The sequence below is a fragment of the Trichinella spiralis genome (genome assembly GCF_000181795.1).
Source record: "Trichinella spiralis strain ISS 195 chromosome Unknown Scfld9, whole genome shotgun sequence".
Taxonomy (NCBI): domain Eukaryota; kingdom Metazoa; phylum Nematoda; class Enoplea; order Trichinellida; family Trichinellidae; genus Trichinella; species Trichinella spiralis.
The window spans coordinates 2624832-2646811 of record NW_003526948.1 but is presented as its reverse complement, the minus strand read 5'-3'; the positions used below and the strand labels follow the sequence as shown (position 1 = coordinate 2646811).

Below are 21980 nucleotides of genomic sequence, written 5' to 3'. Positions count from 1 at the left end.
AAATGAAAAACTGCACTACTGCTAAATGCGCGTCTACTCATTTGATGTCATGCTGTTTCTTGTGATTGAAAAATATTTTTCAGATATATTCAAAAATAATAATGAATATAAAGCAAATTAGTGTTTGGCTTCTATGTTGTCTTCAGTCAATTTTCCAATCAAAACGCTGAGCTACCATCCACGGACGGCCTCAAACTGAAATGATTTCTATTATGTCAACAAAGCCAACGACCTCGCATGCAAATTTTTATTTTGTTCATTTCTGCTGATAAATATGGCTACTGTACATTTTTCATTGCTTGGCAAAAAGAAATGCAGGTTTTGGGCGAAATCTGTCCAGTCGTTGTGGAATAATGGGCTTCTAAACTTGGCATTTTGCCTATCTCAATACATAGGTACGTGAGCCACTTTTTTGGATATATCAAGAACTTGGAACGGCGTTGATAAGTCTGTTGTACTTTTCTAATGATTTCCGATCGATTGATGCCTATAAAGTCCAATTTTGGATTCCAAAATGTTTCATAAAAATTGTAAATTTCATGGGCTATAGACTTGCTTCTTTTGCGAAAATCGGCGTAAAATCTTTTTTCAATATTTGCCCTTTTTGTTTGATAATTATTTGCACTAATTATTGATAGTGTTATGCATAGTCCCAAAGGAATTTGACCAGTAGTTGTGAAATAAATGGCCTTTAAATTTGGTACATTGTCTGTCTGAAAACATAGGTAAGCTCCCCACTTTTTTCAGTATATCTCCAGAGCTACGCAACCGGGAACAGCGAGGATGCGTTTGCAGTACTCTTCTAATCGTTTCCGATCGATTGATGCCCATGAAGGCCATTTTTGGAGAAAAAGTGTTTTCTCGAAAATTTCAAAATTTCATGGATTATAGACTTGCTTTTTTGCGAAAATCGGCGAAAATTTTTTTTCGAAATTTTACACGTTTTTACTGTTCATGACAACTGCAAACTTTTGGAGAAAAGAAATTCTGTTTCAAAAAAATTATTTCAACTAGAGATTCAATAATGTTCAAACATGTGTTTCAAACAAAATATGGCATGCATATCCGTTAAGATGTTGTTCATTAATGTGTCACAGAAACAGATATATATATATATATATATATATATATATATCACTTTATAGATGGTTTCTAATATTTAAATAAACTGTGCGATACATTTCCAAATCTGATTATTATCCAAATCCAGCTGAAGCGCATTTTCAAACAATATAATTGCAGCTTCCACAGCTATAAAACTGGCTTTGTTGTTAGCAGTCGTCTAAATCTTCATTTTGGCAACTTTCTGCAAGCCCTCTTCCTATTACAAATTGTATGCATCTTATGTATTCCTTCTCAATTACATCAAACTCAAAGAAAAAAAGATCCATTAATTAATAAGAAATTATGTATTACGCTGATCCAGCAATTTCATGTTTGATTGTTTCAATTTTGTACTTCCACTAGATAAAACTATCGCACTGTGAAGAAAAAGCATTCAAATTTAACCACGACGTGGTATTGTTCAAAGTCAGATTACATGAAGAATTCAAAACAATTATTCAGTCACATTTGTACATTCTCTCACAACTTACTTGTAAACAAGTCATATTAAAATTATTAATAAAATCAAATTTGTAGTAAATAAATGAATACACTATACAATGTGAACCAACGACATATGCAAACACATGCACAACAAAATACATTTAAGCATACCCGATGACTCATCCCCTGCCATTAAAGATACCCTAATGAGAAGAATTGTACACGAAATACAATATTACAAGAACGCTGTTCTGAAATACAAATTGTTAATAACTTCAACTTAATTTTCCGCATAACGTTTTGTAGTATCTATCATAGTAGTTATTGTAAAAATAGTATAAATGGTTGCAAAAATGAAAAAACAGGTACACTTTGTTTTATTACAATTTACGGAAATATTATCAACTAATACAGTAATTGAAAATCAAGTTCTACTATATTGAGATTAACCTTCACTTTAAAATTTTTTAGTTTAAACTTTAAAAGGCACGTGCAATGTGCTCGATAACTAAATCACATTTCACATTCCGATGTTGGCGCTTACAGTTAACAGCGGCTCGAAAATGCTAGGACGATTTACATACAAAACGTAAGTTTTACTTTACGTTGTATTTAATCATTTCATCAATGGATATATTAGATGAAAAAGAAATATTTCAAAACCTTAGTAGAGCACTGCTTCCCCAAATTCCATTATTGTCATATTTAAAATAATTATACACGACCCAGCAAGCGATATGAGCTTCAAGAAATAAGCATAAATATAATTTGATAACAAATTAACAATAATCATTATTGTTTAGAAAACTGTTTCATAAAGATTGAAAATTTCAGGCTCTCACATAATTTTCCACTTTTGCTGATAACAGCTGCCGTATGTTATCAAGTAGTAAGTATCCAAAGATATTTTCGCATCAAATGATTTCACCAATTTACTTCAAAGGCTGTTACATGGGCACTGGACAATACGGAGATGGGCAAAAATGGACTTCTCTACGACAAACAAAACCGGACCGAAACGATGACAAGGAACATTTCAAATGAATATCTACCAAACGGTGAGTAGCATTCTGAAAACTAATGAAAATACTTTTCACAAGGATGCAACACTGACATTTGCAAAACACGCAGGTGTTTAAGAAATCATAATTGAATAATTAAAACTATTATTTCGTTATAATTATATTCATAAACAGGCCATGTAATATTATGATAATCAACATTGAAAAAGTACTTTTCAATTCAATAAACAATTCAATATATTGAAAATTGCATTTTTTAGAGAATGCTGAGAATAACAACAAAACAGATGTAAAAGCAACAGTATTTGAAACACCTACCGAAAAAGAAAATATCACGGAATTTGTTATAAAAGCCCCACTAACACCCATAACGCTTACACCACAAACAACGACTCCAATACCAACAAATTTTTCAGAAAAAGTTGAACCTGCTAATAACAGATCAAAAGAACACACTGACGGGATATGTAAGTATGAAGCCGAAGTTTGACAATACTCATTGGTACAACAGTAGAATATTTAAATTTCAATAATATAGGTGAATTAGAAACAATCACAGAATAAGCTTTAATCATAATGATAAACCATGTCATAAAATGAAGTGAATATGAACAGTGAAAAAATATTCTGTAATTCGAATAATCACTACATGAAATTGAAAATTACACTCTTTTAGTGAATGTGGTTAACGGTAGCAAAACATATGGAAATGATAATGTATCTGAAAAACTGAAAGCGGGCAAAACAAATGGAAGTGGTGTAGAATTAATTGAAACCTTTCTGCCGGATTCTATTGATGATGAGGAATTTTATGGAAACAAGACAGTGAGAGAAATATCAACTGCGAAAAGGAGTGATATCCAAGAAAGTTTTAATATATTCAATAATAATACAGAAAAAACATATACTGCGTCCAAATGGAAAACAATGGCTACAAAGTACGCAAAGGTGCTTGAAAAACTTTCAGGTATAAGTAACATCTCAGATGGAAATACTGATGGAAAATGTAAGTAATAAACTCAAGTGTAACAGTACTCATTGGTACAACAGCACTGTTTAAATTAATATGATACAAGTGTTTAACAAATAATCACTCAATATGTACAAAATTAATAATGTTATAATTATACTGATGAGCAAAGTCATGTAACGTAGCTATAATGATCATTAAAAAATATTCTATAATTCAAATAATCACTATATGATATTGAAAATTACACTCTTTTAGTGAATGTGGTTAACGGTAGCAAAATATATGGAAACGATACGATAACAGAAATACGAATTGGCGGCAAACCAGATGGAAGTGGTGTTGAATTAATTCAAACTTCACCATCTAATAAGAATACTTCAACGCCGATTCCTTGTGCCCCGACGGTCAGCTGCACAGATAAAGGTAATATCATCATTTTCATTAATAAGGAATTATCAAATACAGTTCATTTCTCCTAAAATTATGAGAATTCAGCACTGAGGTTGCTAATAATACTGTCCCATTTATGAATATTTTACTTGTAAAAAAAGAATGAACAATTTGTGCATTCAAGATACTTCCTATGACTGAAAGTGTTTAATTTCCACTGTAGCCGTTTAATTTATTCCTGACGTTTCCAGTTTATAGGTGTCGTTGGATCAGTTTTTGAGGACATAAACATGTAATTATGCTATTGGTTAAAATTAAGTTCAATCACTGCATTAGACGATGATTTTTATTTATGCAGCTAATTAGTAACTCTTCCGTATATTATTCATGCGTGATTCTCAGAGTTTTCCATTTTTTAATTAAACTTGAAATTTCATTGTAGGACAATTTGTTGTTCATTTACTATTTAATGAAAAATTTACTAACAGGCAATTTTATTTTTCAGGATTAAATGAAACCTTCCACAACAGTACAATGTGCGAAGGATACCTCCGCGGGAGTAAGTTTCATTCGTCTTATTCACTTACCATTCATTATTATCATCACTACTTTTTATTTCTTCAACCACTACATAATTACAAAACAATGGTTTTATCCAATAGCGTGTAAAGTTCTCTTTATGCATCTACTCTGTTTGAATACATATTGAGAACTATATCACGCAGTTCATATTCCCTATCAAAATTTTGACATTATTTTGAAAAATTTAATTTTTCATGTTTAAGCATAATGAAAAATGTTTTTAATATTAATTTATTGTTCATATTTCAGGGGTCATCCTTGCTGTGTCTGTTACATTGCTTGGAATGGGATTCATTGGAATTATCATTTTATGCATACGCCGCTTTCAGCCTATGAAGATAGTTAGTCTTTATTTTGCACAAAGCGCAGATTGCATTCAATAACTTCTTTTTTAGCTGAGAGATATAATTGAGAGGAGAAGAAACGGTGAAAACCATCGTAATTTCTGTATTTCGACAAGGGCAGAACAGGAAATGGTTTCTTTCGGGGAGAAGTTGAATGAAGCCTGATTACAACTATATTTATAATATCAATTTTATTAATTAACAGTTTTTCAATTATTTATCATTATTAACTGCTGATATGTTCATAATTTATAATGTAAATCAATCATTAATAAAATTATATTCAAAAACCATAATTCACTCGTTGTTGATTTTCTATCAAATAATATTCAAAAATGAAATTCCATAAATTTCGATGCACTGCAATGCGGACAGTGTTAACGAAAAACAAAAATTAATGTTAAATTAACAGGATATAAAGCAGTAGGCAACACAATAAGCGTGCCGAAAATTATGATGAAACATTCTGAAGAAATAGAAATAACCAAAAAAAAGTAAATTTTAACTTTGTGTGACGCTCTTCAAGCTCAGCAGTGATAAAGAGAAATATGCAATCCGCGCAACCATAAGCATACAATCATTTCAAACAAAGTTCAAGCACGAACAAGCGAACAAAATGAATGCATGCAAATTTTCACATCTGATAATGAAAAAGAAGAACAATGTTGATAGCAATAGTTGATTAAGGGCTTTTCAGTAGAATTTTTGACCAAATTGGCAAACGATGTTTCAAAATCAATATCAATAAAATATCGAAGAAATGTCAAATAACAAGCGCAAAAGGTAAACAGCACGCGTTTGTTTGCCCAGGCAATAAGACAAGACAACAAACGAATGTTTCCAGTGGAAAAAGACTTTGCAAATGCACAAAGCACCCTTTTTTGCTGTACTTGAACTTTGGATGACAATTTTCAAAAAAATATACATAATTTAATAAAAATTTCTCAACAGAATCTCTGAAATACTGCGATTTACAAAATCTAACAACTGTGTGTGAAATTGTCTCAAATGAAATGCTAATTTTCTTTTTCATTAATATACGCATGCGCTTGAACTTACATTGTCGGCAAGTCACAAGAATGTACGGCGCTGTACTTGAAACAGTGGAACGAATTTACCAATTGAACACCAAAACAGGCTAATTTAATTTCTGCTGCCAAATTGATACAATATTAAAAATTTGTGCATTCGACTCTTGAAGTATACTGTAAATTTGTTACTGATTTACATGATGCTGAACATTTTTTAAAAAAAAATTGGAATTTTTTTCTGTTTTTTAAATAAATAAAAAAAAGTAGATTTTTCAAATCGATCGTATGATCTGTTCGGCAACGGGCGATAAATTTCTGCTGTCGAAAGTATGGAAATTGATTCCCTGCCTTGCCGTGTTCAACGTCGGTTCACAGTTGCAACAGTTGTTGACGTTGAAAAAATTTCCATTTTCAAGAAGAATAGCAATAAAAATAGAATATCGTGAAATGCGTTGGCTTTTTTGTAAATGTTTTTTTATTTGTTAGCTTTTTTTTAAATTATAGTTTGAAGATGTTGATTTTATTTCGCTCGTTTGTTAATCAGTTGAAGATTGAAGACGATACTGGTTGTGGAGCAGGTTGAATTGCCGTTGTCAAGTCGGAATTTTATCGATTCGACTGAATCAATTTTTGAAAAGTTCAAAAATAAACGTCATCATCTATCTGCGAGCATTTCAGAAAATACAAATCACACTTCCACACGCACACGCAGACACACTGCAGCAGCAGCAGCAGCAGTAGGATGATAATCAAACAACCTCGATCGTTACGTCATCGTTACGTTTGATAATAATAATAATTGAAAATGATGAAATTTTTTTTCTTTTCTATATTGGCAAGTATTTATTTATTTCATTTCAAATATTTATTAATCTACATATCCATATGTATATATGTATTTCATTGACTTGTTCTTATATATGTTTGAACCAGTTGCACTGGTTCTTACTTATCAGCATGGTAGTTGTTTTCTGTTACAGTGTTCCTTTTCGTGATACTGTAAAGTTTTATTTGTTTAGTTGAATAGATTGGACTTCAGTTGAATTCTTTTTTTTTATCATCATTCGAAAGTAAAAAAGATAAATTAAAAGGTAATAAAAATGTTTATAAATAATTTTCCCAACCAACCGAGCGCAGGTGACATTCACGTGAAATTCAGTTTGTCATTATTATTATTATTATTATAGTTGGTCGCTTGTGTTGTTGTCAGTCAAGTAAACTTCCATTGCAAGGATGGATTTTTCAAATGAACAAACAACGATCATTTCAATCAAAATTTCTAATTATTATTATTATTATTGTTGTTGTTGTTGTATAATTTTAGAAAAAAAATTGTTTAATTATTTTTTCTTCTTTTCAGATAATTTCAGATTTCTGACATTCGACAAGGCAGGAAAAATTGAAATATGTCAGTTTGGAATATTTGAAAGTTCCAGCAGTTGATTAATGTTCGTCTGCATAATATTGGCCAGATTTTTCCGTTAGGCCCAGTCAAGTGATATAAATTGAAAGTTGCTTCGCCATTTTATTGTTCGTTGGCAGCGTGCATGGTTGCGGTGGCTTCTGCTATTCATAGTTTAATAGTGGTGAAATGTTGAATTTTATTTCATTTGTAAAATTGGAAAAACTTCTCATAATTTTTCAACAGAGAGGTCACATTCAACAACAACAACAACAATGCAGTGCTATACAATATGATCGGTGAAATGGAATAAAAATATAAATTTGATTTGATAACGAAAATGAGGTCAGTCGTCTGTCTGTGTTCTCGTTTGGCAATGTTGAATATTTCTAATTTCACTTTAGCGTGGCGCGATTCTATTTCGCTTTTTTTGCTTTTTATTTGATTTGATAATTTAAATCAAATTAATTATTTGTAGAACTTTGGCCGTTAACGTCGATTCTGCTGGTGTGGGCAGAAATGGAGAAGAACATCTTCTGGAATGGAGATTGTTCAGAACAGGAAGCTACTTTCGACAATATCCCTTGAAAGAAAGCTTGCGAAACGGCGGTTCAACTGTACATATGACGACACTTTTTCATATTCATATCTCGTTTGTAATTGTGATGCACCATTGTAAATTCAGCCCTGCACCGTCACGCATTTAAGCTTCTGTAAAATATTGGATCCCAGCCAGCTTTGCTCTTTTTTTCTATTTTGAAACTGAACATTATTGTGATTGAAAAACCCCGGTGATTGTACAGCTCGTAGGCAACGTTATTAGAAAACTTCTTTACGTTTTCTCTTTCGCAGTTTTTTATGTTTTCAGTCAATTAAATTGTCACTTCGACGAGCTTTTTGCTCGTTTGAAATTCTCTTTCAAAAATTTTATTTTCCGCTTTTTTTCATTTCAACTTTATTAATGATTGTAGTTGAAAATTCTTCAAGGTCACCATCGGTGACTCATTCATTGTAAATGTTGTACATAATTGGGATCCCTGACGTACTTTTTTTTCTCTATACGAATTATATATATATATATAAATGTGTGTGTGTGTGATTATATGTAGTCTGTGAATAAAATATCGAGTTGTGCTGCATTTTTTGTGCAATGAATTTTTATTCCAATTTTCAACATTAACATTTTTACTGAAGCTTGAAAATTGTCGCTTGGTTGGTTAGGCATTTTGAATAAAATTTTCAAAAATACAAAGCGAAAAAAAGAAGAAAAGAAAACGCAAAAGCACTAAATTCAATATACAAAAGAGAAGACTGTCATACTGTAACAGTATTGGCAAAAAAACTGAAACGACGAGCTTACAAAGGGGAAAAAATACACTTTCTTCTAGCTGATTGGTTCTAGAACGTAAGAGGGCAGGGGAGGAGGGAGTTCAGATCTCGTCGAGTCAATTCCACACTTCTTCGCTTCGTCCAAATTTGTAAAGCAGAGATGAAGCGAAAATGCACAAATTCTGCAAGAACAAAGCCACGCCCCGCCACTGATGATCTGTGTCTTTGACGACGAAGTCTGAAAACAAGATCCAAATCGACGCAATCAGAGATCCGAATCCAATTACAAATCCCAGTAGAAGCCACAGTCGAGCGCCTGCAAATGAACAGAAAAAAAATTATAGAAAATCAATTTATCAAAATTTACATTTCAATATTATCAGGCAAAACTGCAAAACATGTTCAGTGTTAAAGTGGATTGATATTTAACGTTGATGAATGAAATAAATATTAACAAAAGCGTAATTTAATTTATTTCGCACAAAGCAATTTGCAGAAGAAATTTAGTATAAAATACAAAAGTGGTTAAAATTTGAAAAAAGTTTGGAAATGAAATTTCAAAAATACCTCTAGTTCCAAGTATTCCATCCGATATCGTTTCTCCGATCACTTGACTATTTGAAACGGAACTCAGCCTGGAATAAAATTAAAATTGAAAACAATTTTTCGAAAACAACAAAAATAAAATACAATAAAAGTTTCAGTATCGTCCTCACATGAACATTGATATAGTGCTGAAAACGCCGCACGTATAGTAAGCGTGTAAAAACCCATCGGCAGTATTAGACGGATATGCAGCCGCAACATCGATTATTATCCACCAGCCACTGAAGAACTGAAATTGAGATCATTAATAAGTAAAAGTGAAAATTGAAGAAAAAAATAAAGATAAACAATCACCAAAATTCCAGCAAGAATGGCAACAAGAGAATTTCGTTTTTCGTGAAAATCGAAATTTATATTGATGTTCAAATTTTCGAAACAGCTCGTCATATTCATCAGGCGTCGTTGCACAATGCAGCGTCAGTTGTATAGAACGGAGGGGATTCTTAAACAGAAGAAAAAAAAACAAAAATACTTTTGCCGCATGAAATATTCAAAACAATGCGGCAAAGTAAATCAATTTACCTGCGTTATGGTAAAAATGGAATTAAGCTTTTCAAATAAAAAATAGCATTAAATTCCAAGAAAAGATACAGTAAGTTTTGAATCACAATTAAGTATTAATATTCTATTGTAAATTGAAATGATTGCAATTTTGCCAGGTTGTTTCGCATTGATAAATTTGTGTAGAAAATGCAAATATTAATACAAAAAATTTCCACATTATTATTATTTGTTTGAAATCAATTTTGCTAAATTATTTGTGAAATAACAAATAATTGAAATTTTTGGAACAGATATATTCAGTGTCAGTTTTTGCAATTATTGAATGGACAAAAATTTGAAATTTGTAAAAATGATCGAACAAATTTGGTCGACAAAGATTGTTGGAAATTTGAACAGTTGAAAAATATCCAACCAGTTTCGAAATTGGATCGTCGACACGGATGCTACTGCACGATGAGCATTTTTATTTGTTCTGTTGGCGATTACGCAAACGGCAAATTGTACTGTTCGAGCTATCAATTTTGTAAACTGTAATCAAAATGTGCAAACAGACAGACGATGATAAATTTGGAATTTCAAAATTTAGGACAGTTTGAATTTAAATTTGAACAAGTTATTATTATTATTATTAATTTGTTTCAAAGAATACAAAAAAATTGGTGTCATATTTATTCGATTGTTCGTTTTGGTGAATGAAAATTGAAAATGAACAGAATGAAAAAAATTGAATTTTACAATGCAACTTTCTTACGGTAAATATTTGTTTACAAATTCAACCAGGCAACAAGCAATAACTGAGTGATAAATGATGATCAGTTCTGGTTACCAAGGTGAAAAGTTTGAAAAAGAAAAAAGAACATGTTATATAATTTGGAGATTTGATTTTTAATGTTTTCTCTTTTTTTTTGGATTTAAATTTAAATTCAAATTGAATATTTTCGAAATGATTGAAAGAAAAAAAATTTGATGTTGAAAAGATGATCTAGTGTACAGGCTTTTTCTCTGGATGCTTGTCCAAAGCATCAGTTTTGTCAATACCGGTCGTCGGGCGTTGATTGGTCGGCCAGTTGACGTGCATTACCGGTTTGCTTGATTTGACTAGCACAGAAGCTGTTTCGCTTTTCTTCTTCTCGACTTCTTCCACTTTTTCCACTGGTTATCGAAATTTTCCGACCTTGACGTTCGATGCAGTTTTGGAAAATTGCATCAAAACGACTCCAGCTTGAAATTGTTCCACTATCAATAAATACAAGTTGTCTAAAAATTTTGTGTTCTGATTTTCAATTCGCGTCCCGATTATGGTCATTCGGGAAAGTTTACTGTAATTTAATACAATTTTCCAATTCAGGCTTCTTCTGTTTATAGATTGGCTTTGTCGATTCGGCCAGCAACACTGGTACAGCTTTGCAATCATCGTACGATGTGAAAAAGAAAACATCGTTGTGAATAAAACATATATTTTACCAGTATTCAATTTCGAACAGACTCTGACAAACTACTTGTTTGTTTGTTTGTTTATTTGTTTATTTGTGTTGCATCTTTGAATTGTCACGATCGACGTAGATTCAAATTCACCACGCAATTTCAATCTTCGCGTCGATTGTTGTTTAGCCGACAAGCGGACAGCATCAATTTACAATCACCTCTGCTTTCGAAATGTCCGACAATGTGCAAATTCCAGTTCAACCACGTGTTATCAAAACGTACCAAATTTGAAATTTTTTTTTTTGCAAATTATTAATTATGAATTTTTTTTTCATCTGTTCTGTTTTTATTAAATTTAGAATTGGTCCATTCCGAGCGCCTTCGTGTCGTTGCACGCCGTTAGTTTTGGCCCTCTGCGTTTGTTTGTCCGGTCTTGTACTGGCGGCAATTGGAGCGTGCATTTGTGGCTTCATGTGGCACGACATTACGCCAAAAGTAAGCGAAATTCTGATCCAACTGAAACCAATTGTAAACAACTATTAAATTATCGATTTTTTTCGTCCACTATCATTTGAAAATTTTTTCTCCAAAAATCCAATAATCGTCATTATCTAGTGGAATATATTTATTTTTTTATATTTAAAAAATATATACAAGCAACAACAACAACAACAGTAAAATTATAATCAGTGCATTTTACACCATTTCTTTTCTTTTTGTACGTGATGATCTCCCATTTTAAATGTAAGACTTGTTCGTCCATTCCCAGTAGTGCAAATGTAAACTGGACCAAAACCGGTTTTCATCCGCATATTTATCTCTATCGCGTTGGCAATAATTGAAATTTTTATTCACGATGACAAATACAAGTCGAGTGAAATATTTTTGGAAGAAATTTTTATTCAAATTGTTGAACTTTTTTCTTTCCTGAACTAATTTCAAAACAATGACAATACAATTTTTTTTGCCCACAATGAAAACAAAAAAATAGAAAAGAAAAAATTTACTGCGTTTAATTTTACCGTAACTTTCGCGCCATTTTTATCGCCGTATTTTTTTCAAATGCGTGTTTCATTTCGAACGATTTGTACAGTAATATTGGTGAAAAATAACAAACAATGAATAAAATGGGGAGGAAAAAGAAAAATAATTTTTATTAATACGACGAGAGGAAAAATTTTCAATTTGTTTTTAATAAAACAATTATGCAAAAATAAAAATTTTTTTATTCATATTTACTACGGATTTGAATTGAAAGAAGAAGAAGAGAAAACAAGTGAAAATATAATTTCAAAATTATCTCTAGAAAACAATACTTTATCGCATTTTAGTTTTGCAATTAAATTTGGATTAATTTATTCACGGAATGCCTGTGGATAATAATTGTATTTTTGAAAAAAAAGAATTTATTATTTCAATACCGAAAAAATATATGCTTTGGTGATTTTTGAAATTTTTACAGGCTCTCGGTTTGGCGTTGATTATTCTCGGTGTGGTTATGATGTGCACCGGCTTTGGATTGTTCGTTTTCGACGGCTTTGTCAGGAGAAAAAAGTTCCAAGAATCGGTACAAATATTTTAGACAAAAAATAAATTAACAATAATAATAAATTAATGACAGGATTTTTCACTTTCCGAGAGGCCGTCGTCAAATGATCAACAACAAGCCAATAGCAGAGGATGGTAAGCTCGGTGATTTTGTTGTTGTTGTTGTGATAAGAAAACAACATACACACACAATCTATATACATATATGTATATTCATATGCAATATTTTTATTTCAAAAATAGACTGCACTACATGCTATGTATGCATATAGATATATCATGTATATATGGGTTTGTTAATGATTGGAATTTTGATAATGCAACGTGCATAGAAAATAAATTGATAAATTTGTTGTATTGTTTTGATTGTTTGTTGTTCAGTTTGTTTTATTAAATCAAGCGAAAAATTATACGTGAACATTTCGTGTAGGATTGCTCCGCCTGCTTATGATGATGTCGTTCAAGAGAATATCCGATTCCGAGACGATGCAACAAATAGCAACAACAATCCTAGAAACAACGACCGTGTTTCTTATTTCACCGCTGTACGTAGTGCAAAAGTTACTTCAACTACGGAAGTTTGACTGAATGAATGACTCGTTCATTGATGAAAGAAGCATTACGGGCAATTTCTACAATTTGGCAAATTTTCGTTCATTAATTAATTAATTAATTAAACTGCTTTGTTATATATATATATATATACGCTGCCTGCTTTGTGCAGTTGTGCATTAGCTGCTTTTTCTTTGAACGAATTTTGCTTTTCATTGTCGACTTTTATTAGTATTTTTCACACGTCTAACTGTTGAAAATGATCCATTCGTTCCCTTCTCATCAGCACCGACATTTTTTTGCATAAGCAAACAAGTAATTTGCATAAGCAAATTGATTTCCAATTATTATTATTATTATTATTGATTGATCTTGTGACAATTTCAAACTTAGCTCATCACTTGACCGGTGTATGTTCTTTTTCTTCCTCATTGCTCGTTTTGTTTTTCAAACGAAAAAAACAAAATACAATTCACTTTGTTGCAACGACCAGTTTTGAACATTGCACTGTTCAGTGCAAGAAGCAGCAATTGTGCACAGCATGAAACAAAAATATAAAACATGCATTCAATAATTTCACTGACCGTGTGTTTGTGTGTGTGTGTGTCAAAGTTCATCTATCGCGACAATAAAGGTCGACATTAATCATCAATTCTACAGTACAACAACAACAAATATACATATGCCTAATTTAATTATATATATACAACAAACACTACAGCACGAGTGGATGCGAATGAATTTATTCATTTTTTCTTCCACAAATATGCGTACTCGTTAAAATTGAAAACTTCTTCGACAATATCATCGTGAGAAAGTTTCGTCGGATTTCGTTCCGCAATTCTTTCGAGTCTTTCCTTTTCGCTCAACATACTCAAATCAATAGGAAGCTAATAAAAAAACAAAACAATAATAAATATTTTCTTTGTAGCGTTTTGTTTTCTGTCACAAGTGGAATTTGAATCGTGAAGAACAACTTCCATTTGAAAAAATTAAAAAGCATACTGTAATTATTCTTCTCGGCTCTTTGTAACGAAAGTGTACTGTACTTCCGTCCGGTTTGACCAGCAGAGTCCAATATTTGCGATGATACTGCGATCGTTTGGTTTTGCCCAAGGACGCCACGTGGCAGTGGGTTCGTCCACTTGTCAGTATCAAACTGTTGAACAACCATTGCCGAACCACTCTTGTGGACAACAAAAATCCCATATTCTCTCTCTCTCTCTCTTTTAATCTTACTCTTCCCACTGTCTCTCACTCTACACACAGTCTCTCTCTCTTGCCTGACGGTAAAAATGATTTTTGGAAATGGAATTATTATTCAATAAACATCACACGCCGTATGATAAAAAAAAATACTCGATGAACAAACATCGCTGAACAAAAGAGAAAGATCATTTCACGCACGAGATGACCGCATTTTTATTATTAGCTTGGTAAATTTCAATTTCAACTGCACAAGCAGAGCACTAATTCGATTCATTTAGATTTAATTTGATCAGCAGCAGCAGCTCGCATCTCACGTCATCCCATGAACACAAAGAAAGTTCACTTTTCTTGATGTGGAAATTGTCCACGCTTCGAAAGCGGCTTGTGGTACATCCAACCGCCGGCAACTTGTTCGAACAACTTCGGCTTCCAGGCCACGTTCGACAAAGCTCTGCGAGCGGCTGCATCGCGTTGCTTCTGTTCAAGCCAAAATTTGCATCTCGTGGCTCGGTGGACATCTTTTTCCTTCAACGCCGCCGTGACGTGTCGCCAAAGTCTAAATACAGTAAAGAATTGAAAGAAAAGAAAGAACAATTCCACCCAATGCTAGTGAAAAAAACATCCAGAAATTACCTTCTCGATTCGTTCGGCTTTTGCTCTGCAATAGGTCGGCAAAGTTTGCCAGTTGGATCCAACTTGCGAACATCCAAGAACACTTCTTCCTTCAAAAATCGCTTTTATCACCAATCGAATGAAATCAAATCAAACACCAATCATACCGTTTGGTTGGTCTTGATGTGCATGACGCCGTTCCATTGTCCACGAATTGTCGCGTACGGACTCTTCTCCGCCGGACGATAAACTTCCACTTTCAAACAATGAGCTTTGCCGCTGTAGAACGTCTGCAAACAGAATTTGACCATATTTTTTTTCAACATAACTTTGAACGAATAATGCAAAATTCAACGACTGTCGCTTGTTGTATTCAAACCTTGGTGGAAAATTCAATATCCGCGTGATATGAGGTCTTTTCGCATCGGATGCTGCATTTGCCGCCAAATTCAACCCACGGAGTTGTAAGTATCGACCGGCCGTAGCCGTTGGGAAAGTCGAATAAGTATTCTTCGCCTCGTTCCAAAACCGACAAGCACGTCTGACCGACGTTGTGGACCGCGATGGACAATCCCAAAAATTTCGACTTGGTCCAAATGTGACCATTGAGCTGCAGCTTTTTCGACGGATGTTCCACGTAAAATGCCGATACTGCAAAAACCCAACATAGCATGGCATAATTGATTGATCGACCAAATTAATTAAACAAACCTGGAGGATGGTGTGAAACTTGTTCACCGACGAACGTAATTTGATTAACCGTAGCCGTCGGTACAGGGCCGTCGGCAACTTTTTCGTCACTAGCTTTGACAGAAGGAGAATTCCAACAGCAAGCGAACACTTCGCCTAATATCGGATTGTACGGCTTTTTCGCCAATCCACTACGTCGACCACCGTAAAATGTGGACAAATACCAACGTACAACTGCCAGCATACGATCATCTGCCAATTCACAGTCGGCAATTCTAAAAATTCAACATTCCATTTATCTCATCACATAATAATAATAATAATAATAATAATAATAATAATATGGAATAAGAAGAAGAAAAAACAACAATATACCGTTCAAATAAATCAGGAAATGACATGAAATCAGCGTACATTTCAAGCAAAGAGCGACGTTCGAGAATGTAAGTTGGCAAAACTATCTTTGTCAAATCCATCCCAACCGAAAGTTGAGAAAGAAGGTGCATAATAACACTGCCATGCTCTCGAGTATCTTCGACTGAAATTGTTCAAAAACACACAATATCGTATGAGGCAAAATGAAAGATGCAAAAAAAACATTTCTTTTGTACAACTTACGTTCGTCTTCCGCATCATCATCGTACAGCACTAAAATAAAACTATAATTAAAAAACAAAATACATACATACCTACACTTTCATTTTACATTACAACTTGATAAAAATAATTTAACAATAACATAAAGTAAAAAGAAAATTCTTGACCATCTTTTTCTTTTATCTTACTGTAATGCAAACTGAAAGTACACTTATCGATTGATCAATACAAAAATGAAAATGTTCGTAAAATTGAAAAAATTTCCATACTGTCGAAATTGACTCCAGGATCGGTAAATTGAGGTTCATTGTGAAGAACATACGGAAAATCGTCAGCCTCTCCAGTAGAAGAATTGTTCAACTGATTCACAATTCCATTGTTCATTTCACCTTCGCGCGATTCTATCCTTTAACAAACAAACAAATAAATACCGATTGAAAAATTGGTATGATCGATTCAACAATTACTGCATATCGTCGACAAGCATTGCCATTTGTTCAACCGAATCGTAATAAAGTTCATCTTCTTCGTCCGATTTGGAATAGGATAAAATCGGTTCGTCTTTGAATTGAATATTTTCAACGGTCGACAACAACGACGAATCAGTGGGCAGTTGGGTTTCGTCGTCGTCGCCAATCTTTTCCTCTTCCAACGGTGGTGGTTTGATGCCGCTCTTTTGGAATGGTTCCAAATTCGACAACGGACCGGCGTTCAATTTCTGCTCACCGGAAACAGCACTGTTCGTCTCGACCAACGCCTTCGACTCTTCGGGAACAATTTCATTCTGGGCAAATTTAATTGTTGGTCAAATTTAAATTCTACAGAAAAACCAACCGAAAACGAACCTTAGCATACTGTAGAAGAACGACCGAATGTTTCACAGAATCCAACATTTCGTTCGCGATTTGGATGATTCGAGAAATTTTCCCACTTTCCTCTTCAGGCTTTAGATCGGCAACGAAACTTTCCAAATGCTGAAATGAACAAGTGAAGAAGATTAAAAAAAAAAACAATCAAACTGATCATCATCATTTCAACAATTGAACCAAATTCCATACCTGAATACGATCAATAACCATCTGCAAATAAGTGTCCACTTGTGCAATGCGTTTTTCAAACTGAATATAACTGGACGACGAACGTGCCACACCTACATTTGTATGCTGCAAGAAAAATTGATTTATTTCACCCAAATACCGAATCATAAGAAAATTTAAATAAAAATGCAATTGAACAATTAATTTAACCCACTGAACAAATGAAAGATGAGAAAACTTTACAGTTCACATTTTTTTCAAAAAAAACAAACAAACAAACAAATAGCATAAAAATTGTCACTTTGAAACGATAACGATATATATCGGAATGTTCTTGAATTGTTTTCTCCAAAGCTGAAATCCAACGATCACGTTCTTCATAATCTTTTGCTAAAAGAATACAAAATGTCGTATGTATGAAAACAAAATTGTTCATTTTCTATCGATCAAAAATTTCAAATTCACCTTGAAAATGGAACATCTTCTGATCAACTGTTATTGTAAAAGTACAGTCATCTTCGTCATCTATCCCAACAACGGCACCCTGCAACATGAACAAAACAAACCGAAAACCTTGCGATGCTAATTAAGCGAATTGTTTCTTTTCTTCCACACAAACTACCTTCAAACGGACACATCCACGCACTTGTCCTTTCTTCATTTTATCTTGAGACTAAACGTTTCAGATATGGAAAAACAAAATCAATATTATTTTCATTTTTTTACAAATTACAAACATACCGTATAATATGATAACGTGCCGGCAGTTTCGTCGAGAACAAACAGTCGGAATTGCCAACCTTCAATGACATTCGTCCACTTGCTCAATGGACCTTCCATGATGACAACTTTTTGACAATAACAAATTTGCCTAAAAAAGTCGAAAAAAAAAACCAATTTAATAATTCAAATCAAATCACCACCACCGCTACATTTATCAATATCAAATTTCATTTCAAACATACTGATATTTTTCCTAACAGAAATAGAATTGCAATAACAAACAACGCTTACAAATCAAATTCCAGTCTACCATTCCAAAAAAGCAACAATCTGACTGCAATCAAAAAGTAAACAACATTACATGAAAGCATTCGAGCAACTGGAATTAATATTAATCTAATTCACTTCGATCAAAATTATACACCGGATAAAAATTCAAATTCATTTATAAAACATTATACAATGCACAAACCGAACAACACTTGCTGCAACTATTTAAAACATAAAAACCAAAAAAAAACAAAACAAAACAAATCAAAACAAAAAATATGTCTTGAAATAAAAATAAAAACAAAACATAAGATTATACACGCAACAAGTAAAAAAAGATTAAATTACGAAAAAGAAGTAACAGCCAACATCATAGTCATAATCAACTCGACATTATTCAATCAATTTCAAAATTAAAAGGGAAACTCTTATGTAAACGAACAGTTAATAATAAATCATAAATCATAAAATTCAAGGACTTCTTTTCACCGCAACGGTAAAACTTAAACTTGTCTCGTGGAATCAAAAACTGTGCCCATTGAAACAAATAAGAAAACACGTTCCGAAGTAATTTAAATAAAAGTTCAATCGGACAGAAACAATAATCATATAATTCATTATTGATATTCCAATTACGATAAGTGATAACAATCTACTTACCAGCTGAGCACAACCTAATCGTTGACCAACATTTCGCTCAAACCGAGACCTATCAAACTCTACAAAAGAAAATACATTGTGATATTCAGGATTAAAACATTTTTTACAACAAAATATTTTTCTTTTTTTATCAAAAATTTCGATCATAACAAATTATACAAATCAATTATAAAATAAACAAATACATAAAAAAATTTTTTTACGAATTCATTTAAAAAATTTTGCAAAATAAAACTAATCAACAACAGCTCAGCAAAAACAAGTGTTAATCAAAAAAAAAGACAGTTTTTTTAAAAATTAAAATGATCAACAGCACAGAAAAATTGGGATGGTAAAAAATTTTTGTTCAGCCATGCACTTTTTTATCGGCAATGCTTTTCATTTCTCACATCTCACTACGCAAAGCCCAAAAATTCATATAAATAGAAATAACTTAATAATGCAATTGCAAATTTCCAAAACAAACCAAATTACATGAAAAATGTGGGAAAAATAGCAAATAAATTGTGAGATGTATTAAATTAAAAAAACAACTTTATCAATAAAAAACTTTCTTGCTAACTGAAGTTCATAACTGCTATTATTCATTTTCATTTTCAATTATATATTTTATTTTTAGATTTATATTGATAACTTGTCGAGCCCATAAATACAAGGAATAATTACATTCATCTTGCCAGCGGAAATATCCCCATGGTTATATTCCGTTGTAGTAGGTTGTTAGTGGCTGGTTCAATTCTCATCGGTAAGATGAAAATATGAACGTGGTAGTTCACGAGATGTTTTAACGTGAATGAGCGAAAGCTACATTACTACACGATGAAGCCATGTGGTAAAAACTTTACTACTGGCAAAACCGACGGAAAATAACATCCGTAATTCTCTTCTCAACGATTTATGTAAATAACGAAATAGCTAGTAGTTATGTTCCACTGCAGGAGGTGCGCCGTTCTTGGTTCGAATATCGAATCGAAATAAAGAAAGAGTCAAAAATTCATATAAATAGAAATAACTTAATAATGCAATTGCAAATTTCCAAAACAAACCAAATTACATGAAAAATGTGGGAAAAATAGCAAATAAATTGTGAGATGTATTAAATTAAAAAAACAACTTTATCAATAAAAAACTTTCTTGCTAACTGAAGTTCATAACTGCTATTATTCATTTTCATTTTCAATTATATATTTTATTTTTAGATTTATATTGATAACTTGTCGAGCCCATAAATACAAGAAATAATTACATTCATCTTGCCAGCGGAAATATCCCCATGGTTATATTCCGTTGTAGTAGGTTGTTACTGGCTGGTTCAATTCTCATCGGTAAGATGAAAATATGAACGTGGTAGTTCAGTAGATGTTTTAACGTGAATGAGCTACATTACTACACGATGAAGCCATGTGGTAAAAACTTTACTACTGGCAAAACCGACGGAAAATAACATCCGTAATTCTCTTCTCAACGATTTATGTAAATAACGAAATGGCTAGTAGTTATGTTCCACTGCAGGAGGTGCGCCGTTCTTGGTTCGAATATCGAATCGAAATAAAGAAAGAGTCATACGAACACATTTTGCAAGAACAACCAGTTAGTCATAGACGGATGGCTATATTCGATTGCATGCCGGTCGAATTAACCGTTGCCACTGAATTGAAGTCGAATAAAGAAGGGTATTTTTGGCCGTCGCCTTATTCATCTCAACTATTTATGAAAATAACAATATGCCTCTGCGTGAATTATACGACTAAAGAAGTTACAGTTAGGAAAAAATGCCCACGAAAAAAAACTATCATTTTCCACTCAAAGTTTGAAATGGAATCATTTTGTATGATATTTGGTTGTGTATGTGAAAATGTTTTGCAGCGTAACGCATATAATATATACCCTTGCAGAAGAATAGCTGTGCGGGGTTCGATTTCGCAGCGCTGTGATGACCATTCGCGTAATAATCACTTACTTGCTAGTGCTTTATTTGGTGATAAATATAATCAGCGACATATGACATCCCACTATTCAACTGGTTAGAATTAAATAGATTAGCTTTAGTAGTGATTAGTCGTCTAGAATTTACGATTACCGGCTGCCTTTTACATTTTGGAATGAAATTATGGCACTGTATGATTTTGGTGAGAATACATAATGCGAGAAAAGAAGTGGTTGTTCAACAGAGAAGCAGTATGGGAACAGCTTCATCCCAGATGAAAATGGATACTTTTGGGTATGCTTTTCACAGCAGAGAAAAATGGTCTGTTTCCACTTGTCGTTCGACCGCATTGAGTTGTCGTTGTGGGCGTGTCAGTTGTTGGATCTGACCAACTGTTCCAACTGACAGGGTTCTCTTCCCTGCCGTCAGTTGTCGTCGCGAGCATCATTTACCATATTGCCGTCTCCTGGACAGCTGCTGGTGATGAACAGCCGCACTGTTGTGAGCAGCGGCAATATCCGTCCTATTAAGTAAGCGGCCAGTTGTTGTTATTGTTGTCAGATTGAGATGCGCATCTGAAGAAGCAACTTTTGGACAGATTTTATATATTTTTTTTCCGCGCAACGTTGTGCTCTGGTAAAAAGCTGGCGTGCGCGTGGTTGGAAAAAAAAGAAATATTGATCAATTTTATTAAAATAAACAATATTTTTTTTCAACAGACAAAACGACACAATATTCCATCCAACAACACAGACACAGGACAAGGGCACACAGTTTTCGATGATGGTGAATAGAGGATAGAAGATAAAAATACCGCAGCTAATTGATGACGGTCTTGTTGCCAAGGGCGAAAACTCCGGGGCAGAAGACACAGTGGGAGGTTGGCTTTGAAGAGAAAAAGTTGAAGAGTGAAGAAAAATGGATTTATCATTTGCAGAAAATTAATTCACCACCGGTCGTGATCACAACAAAGTTCAAAAATGTGCATTATTAAAATAA

At 33.0% G+C, this 21980-nt stretch overlaps 9 protein-coding genes across 9 annotated transcripts; 4 read left to right on the top strand and 5 right to left on the bottom strand.

The window, feature by feature from the left end:
- Positions 1-165: 165 nt before the first annotated feature.
- On the bottom strand, positions 166-374 carry Tsp_05287 (hypothetical protein; the record flags this gene model as incomplete). Its single annotated transcript, XM_003371591.1, has 2 exons — positions 283-374; positions 166-195 (listed from the first exon to the last, which is right to left on the bottom strand). Coding segments are annotated over exons 1-2 (122 nt in total), but the record flags the coding sequence as incomplete, so codon positions are not given.
- Positions 375-2111: 1737 nt separating this feature from the next.
- Tsp_05288 (conserved hypothetical protein) lies at positions 2112-5024 on the top strand. The gene is made up of 9 exons (XM_003371590.1): positions 2112-2137; positions 2383-2437; positions 2492-2606; positions 2831-3037; positions 3247-3576; positions 3799-3966; positions 4439-4492; positions 4765-4856; positions 4911-5024. Exons 1-9 carry the CDS (start codon positions 2112-2114, stop codon positions 5022-5024), a joined length of 1161 nt encoding a protein of 386 aa, XP_003371638.1.
- Positions 5025-7481: 2457 nt separating this feature from the next.
- Tsp_05289 (conserved hypothetical protein) lies at positions 7482-7999 on the top strand. Its single transcript, XM_003371589.1, has 2 exons — positions 7482-7591; positions 7771-7999. Exons 1-2 carry the CDS (start codon positions 7482-7484, stop codon positions 7997-7999), a joined length of 339 nt encoding a protein of 112 aa, XP_003371637.1.
- Positions 8000-8690: 691 nt separating this feature from the next.
- On the bottom strand, positions 8691-11037 carry Tsp_05290 (conserved hypothetical protein). The gene is made up of 8 exons (XM_003371588.1): positions 10982-11037; positions 10770-10952; positions 10144-10177; positions 9605-9669; positions 9392-9448; positions 9189-9256; positions 8989-9010; positions 8691-8937 (listed from the first exon to the last, which is right to left on the bottom strand). The coding sequence occupies exons 1-8, from the start codon at positions 11035-11037 to the stop codon at positions 8691-8693; spliced, it is 732 nt and encodes a 243-aa protein (XP_003371636.1).
- Positions 11038-11387: 350 nt separating this feature from the next.
- Tsp_05291 (conserved hypothetical protein) lies at positions 11388-13288 on the top strand. Its single transcript, XM_003371587.1, has 4 exons — positions 11388-11434; positions 11516-11651; positions 12619-12677; positions 13135-13288. Exons 1-4 carry the CDS (start codon positions 11388-11390, stop codon positions 13286-13288), a joined length of 396 nt encoding a protein of 131 aa, XP_003371635.1.
- Positions 13289-14002: 714 nt separating this feature from the next.
- Positions 14003-14430, bottom strand: Tsp_05292 (conserved hypothetical protein). The gene is made up of 2 exons (XM_003371586.1): positions 14206-14430; positions 14003-14146 (listed from the first exon to the last, which is right to left on the bottom strand). Exons 1-2 carry the CDS (start codon positions 14428-14430, stop codon positions 14003-14005), a joined length of 369 nt encoding a protein of 122 aa, XP_003371634.1.
- A 374-nt stretch (positions 14431-14804) lies between these two features.
- On the bottom strand, positions 14805-19701 carry Tsp_05293 (oxysterol-binding protein-related protein 9). Its single transcript, XM_003371585.1, has 18 exons — positions 19689-19701; positions 19055-19113; positions 18481-18503; positions 18143-18272; positions 18024-18074; positions 17867-17945; positions 17703-17791; positions 17423-17527; positions 17210-17338; positions 16832-17148; positions 16634-16770; positions 16386-16415; positions 16143-16305; positions 15808-16042; positions 15407-15728; positions 15234-15367; positions 15099-15187; positions 14805-15021 (listed from the first exon to the last, which is right to left on the bottom strand). Exons 1-18 carry the CDS (start codon positions 19699-19701, stop codon positions 14805-14807), a joined length of 2322 nt encoding a protein of 773 aa, XP_003371633.1.
- An 838-nt stretch (positions 19702-20539) lies between these two features.
- Tsp_05294 (conserved hypothetical protein) lies at positions 20540-21369 on the top strand. The gene is made up of 2 exons (XM_003371584.1): positions 20540-20966; positions 21104-21369. Exons 1-2 carry the CDS (start codon positions 20540-20542, stop codon positions 21367-21369), a joined length of 693 nt encoding a protein of 230 aa, XP_003371632.1.
- Positions 21370-21425: 56 nt separating this feature from the next.
- Positions 21426-21912, bottom strand: Tsp_05295 (ATP synthase gamma chain). Its single transcript, XM_003371583.1, has 2 exons — positions 21708-21912; positions 21426-21556 (listed from the first exon to the last, which is right to left on the bottom strand). The coding sequence occupies exons 1-2, from the start codon at positions 21910-21912 to the stop codon at positions 21426-21428; spliced, it is 336 nt and encodes a 111-aa protein (XP_003371631.1).
- Positions 21913-21980: the final 68 nt, after the last annotated feature.

Bases quoted from the DNA above. Each gene is read 5' to 3' on its own strand.
- Tsp_05294 (XM_003371584.1), top strand. From the start codon at position 20,540: ATGGCTAGTAGTTATGTTCCACTGCAGGAGGTGCGCCGTTCTTGGTTC. The intron at 20,967-21,103 runs GTTCGATTTCGC...GATTAGCTTTAG, and splicing joins CAGAAGAATAGCTGTGCGGG to TAGTGATTAGTCGTCTAGAA.
- Tsp_05291 (XM_003371587.1), top strand. From the start codon at position 11,388: ATGTCCGACAATGTGCAAATTCCAGTTCAACCACGTGTTATCAAAAC. The intron at 11,652-12,618 runs GTAAGCGAAATT...AAATTTTTACAG, and splicing joins GGCACGACATTACGCCAAAA to GCTCTCGGTTTGGCGTTGAT. The intron at 12,678-13,134 runs GTTCGTTTTCGA...CATTTCGTGTAG, and splicing joins ATGTGCACCGGCTTTGGATT to GATTGCTCCGCCTGCTTATG.
- Tsp_05290 (XM_003371588.1), bottom strand. From the start codon at position 11,037: ATGACCATAATCGGGACGCGAATTGAAAATCAGAACACAAAATTTTTA. The intron at 10,178-10,769 runs GTATTGACAAAA...CTCATCGTGCAG, and splicing joins CAATCAACGCCCGACGACCG to TAGCATCCGTGTCGACGATC. The intron at 9,257-9,391 runs GTTTTTACACGC...ATTTTATTCCAG, and splicing joins CCGTCTAATACTGCCGATGG to GCTGAGTTCCGTTTCAAATA.
- Tsp_05289 (XM_003371589.1), top strand. From the start codon at position 7,482: ATGTTGAATTTTATTTCATTTGTAAAATTGGAAAAACTTCTCATAATT. The intron at 7,592-7,770 runs GTGAAATGGAAT...AATTATTTGTAG, and splicing joins AGTGCTATACAATATGATCG to AACTTTGGCCGTTAACGTCG.
- Tsp_05292 (XM_003371586.1), bottom strand. From the start codon at position 14,430: ATGGTTGTTCAACAGTTTGATACTGACAAGTGGACGAACCCACTGCCA. The intron at 14,147-14,205 runs GTGACAGAAAAC...TTTTTTTATTAG, and splicing joins TCACGATTCAAATTCCACTT to CTTCCTATTGATTTGAGTAT.
- Tsp_05293 (XM_003371585.1), bottom strand. The intron at 15,368-15,406 runs GTTATGTTGAAA...TTCTGTTTGCAG, and splicing joins TTTTGCATTATTCGTTCAAA to ACGTTCTACAGCGGCAAAGC. The intron at 15,188-15,233 runs GTTTGATTTGAT...CGATTTTTGAAG, and splicing joins AACCAAACGGTATGATTGGT to GAAGAAGTGTTCTTGGATGT.
- Tsp_05295 (XM_003371583.1), bottom strand. From the start codon at position 21,912: ATGATAAATCCATTTTTCTTCACTCTTCAACTTTTTCTCTTCAAAGCC. The intron at 21,557-21,707 runs GTTTTGTCTGTT...TTGCTTCTTCAG, and splicing joins GTTGGATGGAATATTGTGTC to ATGCGCATCTCAATCTGACA.
- Tsp_05288 (XM_003371590.1), top strand. From the start codon at position 2,112: ATGCTAGGACGATTTACATACAAAAC. The intron at 2,438-2,491 runs GTAAGTATCCAA...TTTACTTCAAAG, and splicing joins CTGCCGTATGTTATCAAGTA to GCTGTTACATGGGCACTGGA. The intron at 3,038-3,246 runs GTAAGTATGAAG...ACACTCTTTTAG, and splicing joins AGAACACACTGACGGGATAT to TGAATGTGGTTAACGGTAGC.